This window comes from Prosopis cineraria, unplaced genomic scaffold (genome assembly GCF_029017545.1).
Source record: "Prosopis cineraria cultivar Desert tree isolate PC_DT_omini unplaced genomic scaffold, ASM2901754v1 PC10, whole genome shotgun sequence".
Taxonomy (NCBI): Eukaryota; Viridiplantae; Streptophyta; class Magnoliopsida; order Fabales; family Fabaceae; genus Prosopis; species Prosopis cineraria.
In genome coordinates this window covers 13,182,714-13,195,867 of record NW_026555341.1, presented here as the reverse complement: position 1 = coordinate 13,195,867, position 13,154 = coordinate 13,182,714, and the positions used below count along the sequence as shown (strand labels likewise).

The 13,154-nt window shown below is 28.9% G+C and overlaps 1 protein-coding gene across 1 annotated transcript; it reads left to right on the top strand.

The window, feature by feature from the left end:
• The first annotated feature begins 6,909 nt into the window (after positions 1–6,909).
• On the top strand, positions 6,910–7,893 carry LOC129322424 (metalloendoproteinase 5-MMP-like). Its single transcript, XM_054968752.1, has one exon. It carries the CDS (start codon positions 6,910–6,912, stop codon positions 7,891–7,893), a length of 984 nt encoding a protein of 327 aa, XP_054824727.1.
• The last annotated feature ends 5,261 nt before the right edge of the window (positions 7,894–13,154 follow it).

Sequence of the window (13,154 nt, the reverse complement as noted above, 5' to 3'; positions counted from 1 at the left end):
AAGAGAAGTGTTATGTATATGTCTATAACTTCTCGCGTCTCTTAAAACTTGAATTTTGCAATGCCATACTCCATAACCTCTTTGATAAATGACTTTTAGCAATTTTCCTTAATTATGGTGGATATCTAAAAATTCAATGGTTACATACCATACACTCAAAGCTAAAATAGAGTATGTATGTATTGATTAATGTTGTTATTTATTCCAATGCAACTTTTAAATTAAATATAATTGAAAGCCTTTAAATAGAAGCTATTTACCATGTATTTCACACACCTAAATGAATGAGAATCACTTCTCATTTTCTCTTCATTTCTCTCTTGTATTCTTTATCTCCATTGTTCTAATCTTGTTTGTCTTCTTATTTTCTTATATTTTGCTTTTTCATAACAAATAAATAAATATATGTATTTAAAAAAAAAATTTACCCCCCTAAATTTTCATGCTTGGTGTACACCTAGCAAGAATAATAAAATATCATGACTGTGCATGAAACTGTTCTATATCTAGGTTTAGGGTTGATTTGCTCAGTTTAAATTAAATAATAAAATAGCTTTGATAATGAGTTATAAATAGACACCTATGGATAGAGTTAGTGTATGATAAATTGAGGAAACATAGTTAGGGTCAGAGAAGATTCCTCCCTTATGTCATATCTATTTTCTTCTAACTCTCATTGAATTTAGAATTTGCCCAACGTGGTGATTAATTATATCCCACAGATCCACATGGAACTTAATGAATGCTTGCCCTGACTAGTTAAGCACTCGAGTCTTCTCTCCAAAGGAGAACACACGATTTTCAGAAAGTTAAAAATACGAGAACTTAGGAAATTATATAACTCCTCTTTTAATTTATTTCATTTTTTTTATACCACTAACATTTTAATCTCATTTTAATGATACTAGGTACCTTCACAATATTTGTTGTGTAATGGAAAAAAACAAAACACATTTGAATTTTTGTGCTCAGAAAGCTCACAACGTAGTACATAGAAGAATGACATATGTAAGGAATCATATGTTAGATATGAAATTATCATGTTATTTAGTGCCGATTATTGATAGGCAAGTATTTTTTTACTTATGAATGTGTATGCGTGTATACATATATATTCGTGTATGCAATATCATTTAAAATTTTTATATGTGCCGTTACCGTTGGTCACTTTGTGTTCTTTTCCCGAATCAAAGTGTAGTATACTAGTTTTATTTTTTGGATGAAACACCACATGAGGAATTAACATGAATTTTCAATAAGTAAGTTTTTATCTATATAAAATTTTACTTCTAGGGATATTTATATTTTGCAATATTGGTTAATTTATAGATGATAATAGTACATTTAAGACATATTATACGTTTATGTTTGGTGAACACAGGCCAAAATCACTAGTGGAAATGATTTGCTTGAATGTAAGTATGAATCTTTAATTTTTATATTTAATTATCCCTCCCATGTTTTTATTTAATTTTAAATTTTTATTTATTTTAGTGCCATAGGCAATCAAGAAGTACAAAATTTGGATATTATGATATCTTTTACATGTATGAGATAATTCAAGTTGAAAGTATTGAAAGATTACAAGAGGTATTTGGTTTTGTTATTTTAATTTAAATTCTTGTATTTAATTCCTTAAGGTATTATCTTGATTAATTTTATTATTTTGATTTTTTATAATACGGATATCTATAATGAAGAAGAGATTGATGGTATTTAAGATATTTTAGCTTGACAACTTCTCCAAGAAAATTTTTCAAAGTGAAGATGTTAAACACAATTATATAGTTTTTTAGTAGTTGAACAAATATATAGTGTAATTATAAATATATATTAAGTGTAGTTGTAACTTATTGTATATATAATCATTATGATTCTGTTAACTAACTATTTATACTTACTGTGTAGTCTTTACAATTTATGGTTTTAAGTTTTGAATGTATTGAAAAACAATTTTTTAAAAATAAACTTTTAACAACAATTATTAAAAAACTATTGTTAAAATTTTTTTTTGTCTAAATGGTTATTATAAAATAATCATTGTGAAAAGTAACTTTTAACAACAATTTTTCAATAACCATTATTAAAATTTTATTTTTAAAATAAATCTCAATTGTTTTTTTTGAGACTTTTCACATCGATTAAATAACCGACATGGAAAAGTCTACTTTCCACTTCATTTTTTTAGCTTTCCCTTAATAATCAATTTTAAAAGTTTAAGATAATCATGATTAAAAAGTCCTTCTTGCAATAATGTCTAGTCCTCATTTCGTTCATTTTCATTGTAGATGCATCTCGCCTGCTGTTCCTACCAGTCATTCGAGAAGCATATGAAATTTTATCCGGAGTGTGGCTGTTTTTAATGGGTCATGGCAAGGTTTCTGAGATTAGCCGAAACTTGCGTTGTGTTGAAATAGGAAAAATCTACTACGACATATCCAAGATAATCGTGGGCTTCCTCAATTGCACTTTCTATGATAATGAGGACTCCAACCAGTTCACGAAAGAGCTTGAATCAACCTTAACAGAGTTTCAGGAGACTTATTACCATCTCGATGCCATGGGCCAGCCGATGATACGTTAAAGTCTATTTGTTCTAATTTGACTTGATAAAATCATAGTCCCTTTTGTCATTTAATTATATAGTCATTGTCACTCAATAATTACTCATTTCGTTTTCTTCCTTGTTAATCAAGAATATCTTATAAATTAAGACGGCGGAGAAAGTACTGTAAATTAGGGTTAATGAATAAGTAAAAAAAAAGTATGCATGGAAGTCCAAAAGTCTGTCTTGTTTAGCCCGGAGCATCCGGATATAGTCTCTTTTGCTTGCACAATTGGTCCTCGTCGAATTGAAAATCCAAAATGCCTATGACGGAAAAGAACAGTGCATAGAATATTCTAAGTCTCTTGCAAGTTAGTTACAGTCATTGTCAATAATTAATTGGTCATTTCGTTTTCTTCCTTATTACAGTATACAAGGGTTCAGAACAATAAGGCAAGTTTTAAAATTAAAACTAATGGCTTTGTACAGAATCTAACCCACGATTCATATAAAAATAAGATGCCCACTTGTTGACAAAGTTTTTAATAATATATAAAAATAAATACATAAATAAATAAAATTTGCATCACTTCCTTTTTTAATGTTGGCAACTTGGCATGCGCACATGTACTACTTACAGATGACGATATGGAAAAGTACTTGCATGTCAATTACGACTCCTTCAAACATCAATCATTTAAAATATTATAAATCTTCTTCTATTTGTTTTTTTGGTAAAGATGCATGGTACTCATCGATCAATTTGACACCCCCAAGTTGCCTCTAATGGAAAAGAACAATACATTGAATATTCTAGGACTCTTGCCGGGCCATTTAATCACAGTCATTGGCAATCATCAATTATTCATTTCGTTTTCTTCCTTACAAGGGGCAAGAACAATAATTAGGCAAGTTGTAAAGTGAAAACTGATGGCTTTGTACAGAACCTTACTTATTTAATATAAAAATAAGTGCCCACTTGTTGACAGAGTTTTTATATTATATATATATATATATATATTCATTTTTAGGATAGAATTAAATATATAATCGTATAAATTCGTGTGTCTTTATTTTAAAACTTAAAAACACAAATATATAAGACTAAAACGATAGTATAATATTATAAATAAATATTACCGTTACTTTTCCCCATGCATAGATGTCCAGGTATTTCTAAGAAATTAGATTCAATTAATTAATTAATGGGTATGGGCTCAAGATTAGTAGTGTTAATCACGGGGCTCCAATGGACAAAACGAATATCTTCAAATTTGTGTCGCTATATATGTTCAAATTTTCTCGTGTGATAAAGATCATATACGAAATGATAGTAGAAAATAATTTAATTTTAAATTTGGTGCCTGTAGTTTATTTTGTTTTAATTAATATCTTATATATAGTTTTATTCATTAAATATGTTAATCCCTGGAGATTAAAATTAATAAATAATTAATCTACCCAAAAAAAAAACACTATTGAATTTGATAGAAATTAAAATTTGATTTAATAATTTTGCAAAAAAAATTGATTTAATAACATGTTTATATCTTTATTAATTTTTTATAAAAATTATATATGTATAATAATTATTAAAAAACATAACCTAAATGATTTGTCTTATTTTGACCCTTCTATAATTAGAGAATATGATATTCATTTAATTTTTAGTTTTTCATTTTTAGTATTTTTATGTAATTTTTTGAAAAGGATATGATTGCCGGGTTTTTAAAAAGAAACGTTATTTTCAAACTTTATGTAAATTAATTTTAAATTATATTTTAATTTTAAAGTTATATAATCATCTAGTAAAAATATAAAAGTGTTTAAATTTATCAACAAATATTTTTTTTTGGCAATCATCAACAAGCGTTAATTTTAGAGGAAGGGTTTATGACCTGAACATGCTTTTAAATTTATCAACAAGAATTTGAATTGATCAACAGTATTGGATTTGAGTTCATGTGAATCCAGAAAATATTTGTTAGAGCTCCCATCAATTAGACCCCACAAAGCTCAAATCTAACCCAATTAGATTACCATAAACACATGCACCCTGTATTTATATATATATATATATATATATAAAATATTTTAATAATATAAATAAATAAATAGATAAATAAAATTATGCATGGCCATCACGATTGCGTAGTCTCGGAAACTTCCTTGTTTTTATGTTGGCAACTTGGCATATGCATATGTAATACTGGTGACGAGATGGAAAAGTACATGCATGTAAATTATGACTCCTTCAAACATCAATCTTTTAAAAGATTATAAATCTTTTTAATTATACTTTTATTGATATGTTATATAATTAAATATCTTAATAACAGCAATTGAAATTTAAATGGATTGCTTTTTTCAAAAGAATAGTAAATAATGTAAGGATCTATTTTATTCTTACTTTGGTGAACTAAGATTTAAATTTTCATTGAAGGAAGTGCATGATTGAGTCTAGAATATGATTGACTCTAATAGCTAGGAGGATAGCTTTGAGCAGTAAAAAAACATAAGGATATATATAAATAAAAAATATAAGAAATATCCAATGCCATTTATTTTTGAATTAAATAATTTTCTAAAAAATATCCTACATTATGAAAAAGAGGGAGTATATATATGTTATTTGGCTTCCCTCATTAAATAAGGCTAATAAAAATATTATAGATATGATTAAAAATGATATAATTGATTATAAACAAAATAAAATAATATTATTATCCAAAAGTGGAAAAAATGATTTCTTCCAATTAACCATGGAAACATGACACTACAGTATTTCTAAGAAATTCCACCGACGTATGGCCTTCAGAAAGCGAATCCAGCACGGAATGCGGACGACGTAACATGAATGTCTATATCTATTGCATTCGTCAATAATTTGACAGTAATTGAGTGGGACTAGTTATAATTAATTTAATATTTTTAAATAATATATAAAATTATAAAATAAATTCTTTCGCTTAGCTTGGAGCAGCCGCGTATAGTCTCTTTCGCTTGCACAATTGGTCCTCGTCGAATTGAAACTCCAAATTGCCTCTAACGAAGAACAGTGCATAGAATATGCTAAGTCTCTTGCAAGTTCAGTTACAGTCATTGTCAATAATTAATTGGTCATTTCGTCTTCTTCCTCATTACAGTATACAAGGGTTAAGAACAATTAGGCAAGTTTTAACATTAAAACTAATGGCTTTGTACGGAATCTTACCTGTGATTCATATAAAAATAAGAGCGCACTTATTATATACAACTATTTTTCGCAAGATAGAATGAAAAATATAATTTTATAAATTCGTATGCTTATTTTAAAACTTAAAAATTCAAATATATATAGATACACGCCCGCGACTAAAACGATAATAATATTATATATAAATATTACCATTACTTTTCTCCATGCATAGATGTCAAAGTATTTCTCAGAAATTAGATTGAGCACATAATTAATTATTGGTTATAGGCTGAAGAGGAATGCTTTCCGAACTACCGTCGCAAGTCAAAAAATCATTTATAAAATGATAATTATGTTCCTGTAATATGTCGCCACAAAAAATCACACACATATGTATATATATAATGATAAGTACGTTCCTATAATTTGTCTCCGTGCAAAAAAATCATATATAAAGTTATAAGGACTAAAATTTTGAAAATATGAAATAGAGACAAAATATCTCTTTAATGAATTGATCTAAAATTTTACTACTCTCATTTCATAATTTTCAATAATCAAAATTAAACAAGAATTTTCAACTGAGATTTGTTAATTTGTAAAAGAAAAACTTGTCAAACATATCATAATATCCAGTGATGTACTATTCTTATACCCTTATTTGCAGCCCTCAAAACACGTATTCAAGTATGATTTATTAATTTGCGAAGAAAAAATTTTTTAAATAATATTGTGCTTAACAAACTTTCTTTCATAAATCAATGAATTTCAGATGTAAATTTTTTTGGCAAAAAAAAAAAGAGGATGTAAATTTTTGTTTTGAGAGTCGTAAATTGTAGAATGAGGGAATGAGCCGGGGAAGTATACTTTTAAACCAATAATTTAGAGTACATCGGGCTCTTAACTTCCTATCTCATGTTTCCAAAAAAAAAAAAAATCCATTATTTAAATTGAAATTCAATATTTTGTTCTTTAGCGATAATTACGTTCCTGCAACTTGTCTCCACGCAAACGACCATCGCGGGAGAGAAATTTCCCAGAAAAGAAGTAACCCATAATACAGAAACGTGCGAGTGCTTTCTATGGCTATTTAAGCACTCAAATTTTCTCTCCTAAACACACATCAACCAAACTCACCATTTTCGGAAAGAATAAGCTCCAAAAAACAAAAGAAGAAGTGAGCGTGATGAGAAACAAAGCTTACGTTCTGTTCTTCCTTTCATTATCCCTTCTCTTTGTAGATTCATCTTCAGCTTCTTTCTCGCTCTCAACATTAACGGAGTTGCTTAAGAAAGCGAAAGATATACTCATGGAGGCCGCAACCTACATAGCATCATCCTCTGAGGAACGCAGCTTAAGTTATCAAATAGGAGAAAATATCACTTACTTATCCGATTTTAAAGTCTATCTTGATTATTACAATTACCTTAATACTTCTGATGTCTCCGATATCTACACGGATGAGCTCAAATCAGCCTTAAAGAAGTTTCAGAACACTTTCGGTCTCGTTTCCAACGGCCAGCTTGACAACGAAACTCTTTCGCTGATCATAACGCCGCGATGCGGCGTTCCTGATATTTTAAATAACGTCTCCATTATAATGGAGGATGGCACGATGAAGTTTAATAACTCGTGGTGGCCGACTGGGAAGAAAGAGTTCACCTATGCTTTTTCTCCAAAAAATGATACGACGTTGTCAAGGCCTGCGTTCTCAGATGCCTTTGACCGGTGGTCCAATGTGACGGGATTGTCGTTCACGGAGACGCCGTTGTGGAACGAGTCTGACATTCAAATCGTGTTCCGGCCGTTGGATGGAAAGGAAGGAGTGCTAGGTGGCCCCTTGTTTGATAACACCACGGGGAGCTTGGTCGTTTATTTGGACTCCAATGAGAGCTGGGCATCGCCGACTGACGCCATGCACGTGGACATGGAGTCGGTGGCGATGCACCAGATCGGACACGTGCTGGGATTCGGCCACGCGACGATACGCGAGGCGGTGATGTACCCTTTCTTAAAGCCGAAGGAAAAGAAGGTGGTTTTTGCGAAAGCTGAATTGGATAGCATTCACCTTCAGTACGGCGGAGCAGCTGGCGGCGTGGAGCCGGCGGGATGGAAACTGGTTTCAACTTTATGTCTTAGTATTGCATCTGCATGGCTTTTTTGGTTCTAACAAAATAAAATAAAGAGAATTATAACAAAAATATCCATAAATTTTTTTCAGATGCACTTGGTATCTTTAAGTAAATAAGAGTGTAAAAATACTCATGAGCTTGTTTTAGCAAGTGCAATTTTTCTCAGACAATAAAAAATGGCAAACATCTGTTTGTTTTGCAGCTTGGGTCCCATGATCATGCTAGGTGTCAAAACTAATTGATGTTTGCTATTTTTACGGTCTGGGAAAAATTATAAAAATAAGTTCATGAATACTTTTACACCTTTATTCACTTAAAAAACTAGGTGTTTTTTGGAGAAAAAATTTACAGGTATTTTGGTCCTATAATGGATCTTTTGGCATATATTTAATTGTATGGTGCAAAAACTCTTATTCAGATGTGTTTTACTTTTAAATCTGTCAATAACAATATTATTGTCTCGTTGGGAGTCTCCCGGGGTTGAAACCACTGTGCTTTCAGTTTGTGATAAATTTTATGTTAGGGTTTATTCGTGTATTGCATCTTGTCATGTCCATAGTGGTTCAGTTATTATTTATTAATGAAAATTCCTTTTATGCTTTCTTTCCTAGTTATTTAAGGCAGTGAGCATTAATTTTTAAAAATTCTTTGCAATATAAAGAAAATGTAAACAGTTTATTTTAATAATTTCGTGCAATATTACAACACGTGTATATATAATAATTTCTTACGAAAAAATCACACTAGCTGTTTACTAATATATATCACTGGTAAACTGGAGATAATGCAATAATTCTATGTTGTGTACTCATTTTCATAATACTAATAATTGAGCTGCCCATACAGGGTACTGGCTAGGTGAGGTGGGCTAAATCGTAAATCAACCAACCTCCTACAGTTAATATATGTTTTAGGGATATATAATATGAAACTTCTGCTTATTTAAAGTTGTCTCAATTACCAATTTAATCTCTTCAAATCTTGATCAATTAAATTTAATGACGGTTACATAGAATATTCTAAGACTCTTGCCATTTAATTACAAGGGCTAAGAACAATTAGGCATATTTTAGTATCAAAACTAATTAATGGCTTTGGATGTGCGGAATCTTGCTTATGATTCATATAAAAATAAGTGCGCACCTGTTGGAAGAGTTTTGATATTTTATACAAATATTCATTTGATGATAGAATGAAAAATATAATTTTATAAATCCGTATCTTCATTTCAAAAACTTAAAAAAACTTAAAAACACAAATAGTATATATAACTAAAACAATAATAATAGTACAAATAAATATTACCATTACTTTTCCCCATGTCTAGATGTCTAAGTATTTCTCAGAAATTAGATTCAATTAATTAATTTTAGGTTATAGGTTCAAGAGTAGTGTTAATCACAGGACTTCGATGAACAAAACGAATGTTTTCAAATTTCCATCTCTATATATGTTCAAATTTTCTACAGTAAGAAAAATCGTATGCAAAATTATAGGAGAAAATTAATCCGTATATTATTGTAATTTTTCTCAATTTCAATTTGATACCTACAGTTCATTTTATTTTAAATAGAGTTTTATTTATTAGATATATTAATCCTTGAAAATTAAAATTAATGAATGATTAGTCTAGCCAAAAAAAATACTATTGAAGTTTATAGAAAATTTGATTTACAATTTTTTGTAAAAAATTGATTTAAAAAATGTTTATATTTTTTAATTATTTTTATAAAAATTATATATATATATATATATATAAGAATTATTTATAAAACATAACCTAAATGATTTGTCTTATTTTGGCCCTAACATAATTAGAGAATATGGCATTCATTTAATTTTTACATTTTCATTTTAGTATTTTTATGTAATTTTTTGAAAAGGATATGATTGTAGAGTTTTTAAAAAGAAACTCTATTTTCAAACTTTTTTTAAATTAATTTTGAATTATAAAAAATATATGATTACTTTTAAAGTTATATAATTATCTAAAAAATATAAAAGTGTTTAAATTTATCAATAAGTGTTAATCCTAATAGAAGTTGTTACAGCCTCGGGTTTTTTAAATTTATCAACAAAGTCTTGGATTTGAATCCGTGTGTGTAACATCTCAAAATTAAATTTAAAATTAATTAAACTAATCAAAAATAAATAAGTAATTTTAAAGAAATATTTATAGATAAATAATTTTAGTTAAAGAATTATTATTAGATCTAATTTAGAATAAAATTTTAAGTTTTATTTTTTTAAAAAATAAAAATAAAAATAATAATTATTGTTATTATTAAAAAAATAAAAGAAGAAAGGGGATATAAATATAAAAAGAAAAAGAAGAAGGGAATGGGGAACATATTATATCCATCGGTGTTTTGTGCGTGTAAGTGTGCAGGTATATTAAAAAAAGAAAATGAAAGGAGGAGTGAGATTGAGGGACCCACAATCAATTAAATCAACACGCCTCTCTTCTTTTCTTACATTTTCCCTTACCCTTTTCAATTTCTTTTCCGTGACTGAACAGAAAGACGAGCGCGTGCGACCTCGGGGGCGACGGGGAAACTGATTTAGAAGGTAGGGGTTGTTTTTAACAGAATATTTTAGATAAGATTTTAAATATTTTAAAATTATATAAGTGTTTTAAATATATTTTTTAGTTATCTTTTTCCTTGAGTTTTTAATTTTGTAGTTATGAAAAATATAGGGTTTGAAAGGGGGATGAATTTATAATGAATAAATATAGTTGTTCAGATTATTGATAGTATAATAAATATTTTAGAGTATTATTTTATTGATGGAATTTAAATTTGAGGCTTTTTAGTTAAACCCTAGACTTCTATGATTAGATTTTTGGTAAATCTAAAATTATAAGTTAATTTATTAATGACTAAAGGGTTATTTGGGAGTAGAAACATGTTATTAAGGCTAAAAAATAATGATTCTAGCCTTAAAAACAAGTTTATAATTTTTGAATATTTTTAGGTGTGATATTATAAAATAAAAAGGAAAATTTTGATATCAAAAAATTGTTTGAAAAATAATTTTAGCCAAAACTTTAATGAAACTGTTGTGAAAGAAGTTATTGTACAAAACAAATAGGTTCAAATATATCAGTAACCCTACTGGCCTACTTGGAGTTTTGGATATAGCTAGTCTTAGGTATGACACCTCATAGTGTATGATTTGGGAGAAATCACGTTCACAAGTGAGTAAGGTAACCCTAACTTGATAGCTCCTCATGATATGACTAAGGCCTTGAGTAGTTAGTCTTACCACATGGATGATTCACTTCAGTTGTTGGCCTAAAGATTTCATGTTAGAGAAAATAAGGGGGATATAAGGAAGAGATTGATCATACATTTCATTATTATTATGCAATTTGAGTAATTAATAGCTATATTTAAGACTATAATTGTAATTGTGAAAATGAGAACATGTGATAAATATGTGAAAAATGTACATGCGGGCGCTTGTACTAATTTTGTATGAACGTATAGTATTTGTGGGTAGTTGTATCAATTTTATATTTGACTTTATTATTGAGATTATTCACGTGAGTTAGATATTAATATGATTAACATGATCTTAATATGATTATTTACATGGTTATCTGGATGAATTTATTAGCTATTTGTATTCATAATTAATTATCATGTATTTATATAACTTAGATGTATCTTAGTTATTGAGTGGTCATAATCACCCTTCTCTTTTAACATATTATAGAAGCTAGCTCATATGAAAAGAACAAAAGAAATGAGCATCAGACCAAGTGATAATAGTCACTTCTGTAGGCCTTTTTTTTTTATTATTTTGATACATGTATTTAGTTTATGATATTTTTAACTAGGACAATATATTCTTGATTCACTTGCATTATAGATTTTGTATTGGGTGGAAATCTATTTTGGGCTCTTGGGAATGTGATTTGGTGCTTATGTTTATATTAGTGGGCAAAAATACTTGTGCAAGTGAAAATAGTTATTATATACATAATTTGAGAACTTGAATATTGTTCTAGTCTCCCCTTGTGCTTTTTATGTCCAAGGGTGAGTAGTTAATATTAACTATATTTGAATGAAAAGAAAAATTTATGCATGTGATGAACTATTGATGAATAGATAATATACATGAAATATGATGACTAAGTGATAATCATTTTGACAAATGTGATTGAGACCTTGGCCTCTCGTTTCTAGTTATGGATGGGTTTGAGTGGTCAAGTATTATGTTAGTGAATATATGTATATATACACTATGTGGAGTAGGGCACAGAAAGGAAATAAAGGGAAAATTTTTCTCCCATCTTGAAATGTATTTCTTAATGCTTAATTAATCTCATGCTTCTACACAAGTTTAATTGAGTGATGTGAGTTTTTAAATTATTTTAAAGACTAGGGATCCCTTTGTTTTAAAAAAATTTGTGAAAATACATGTTAATGATTTGTTTAGGTTAATCTCTTATAAGATAATCCTTTTAGATTAGTCATTGATTGACTATGGTTTGTGTGATAATTTAAGTTTTAATTTAAGGCATCCTTACAGTGTGAATGCAGGACATGCTTGTGAAAGATATTGTTCATTAGACCCGACAATACTTAAATATGACCAAGTTTGATAACCGTACAAAAAAGTGTTTAAATTTCATTTTAAAGGAAAATTGATCATGATCAGAGATAATAGTTTGTGACATACCATGTGATCTAATGACGGTACCAAAAAAGCCTTAGCCATACTATGACTGGAGTAATTAGTCTTCAATAGCACAAAGTGGGCATATTTGGAAAGTTGATCTCTAACCACCATGATAACCAAGAAGTTACATATGGTGGGTAATGATGTGATGAAATCCATGCCATTGAGTCCTATATTTGAGTAGGAATGGCCAAGGGGCACACTAATCCTATCGGCAAAGTTTGAGAAGTCTTCACACATTGACACACCACACAGCATCACACGAAGTCTTGAATATTTCAATCCATGTATGGCTAGTACACCATGGCAATTACATAGTGAAAAGTTTAGAGAGAGCTTGCATGGCCACTTATAACAGAGCAATAAAACTCTTGGAGAATGTAGCATATTAGCTCGGTGTCTTCATGAGAAACTATTACATGTTCATTAAAGTAAAGAAGCTTATCCCTGATAATATAAGACTACATCTCATCAGGTTTTGATGTCACTTTGGCACATGCTTGTTAGATACAATTTGAAGAATGGGCAATTGTAACAATCTTCTTAAACAAATGAGTTTGAATATATAAAATGCCATATATGAAACTTGATATAAGGCATCAATGTAACA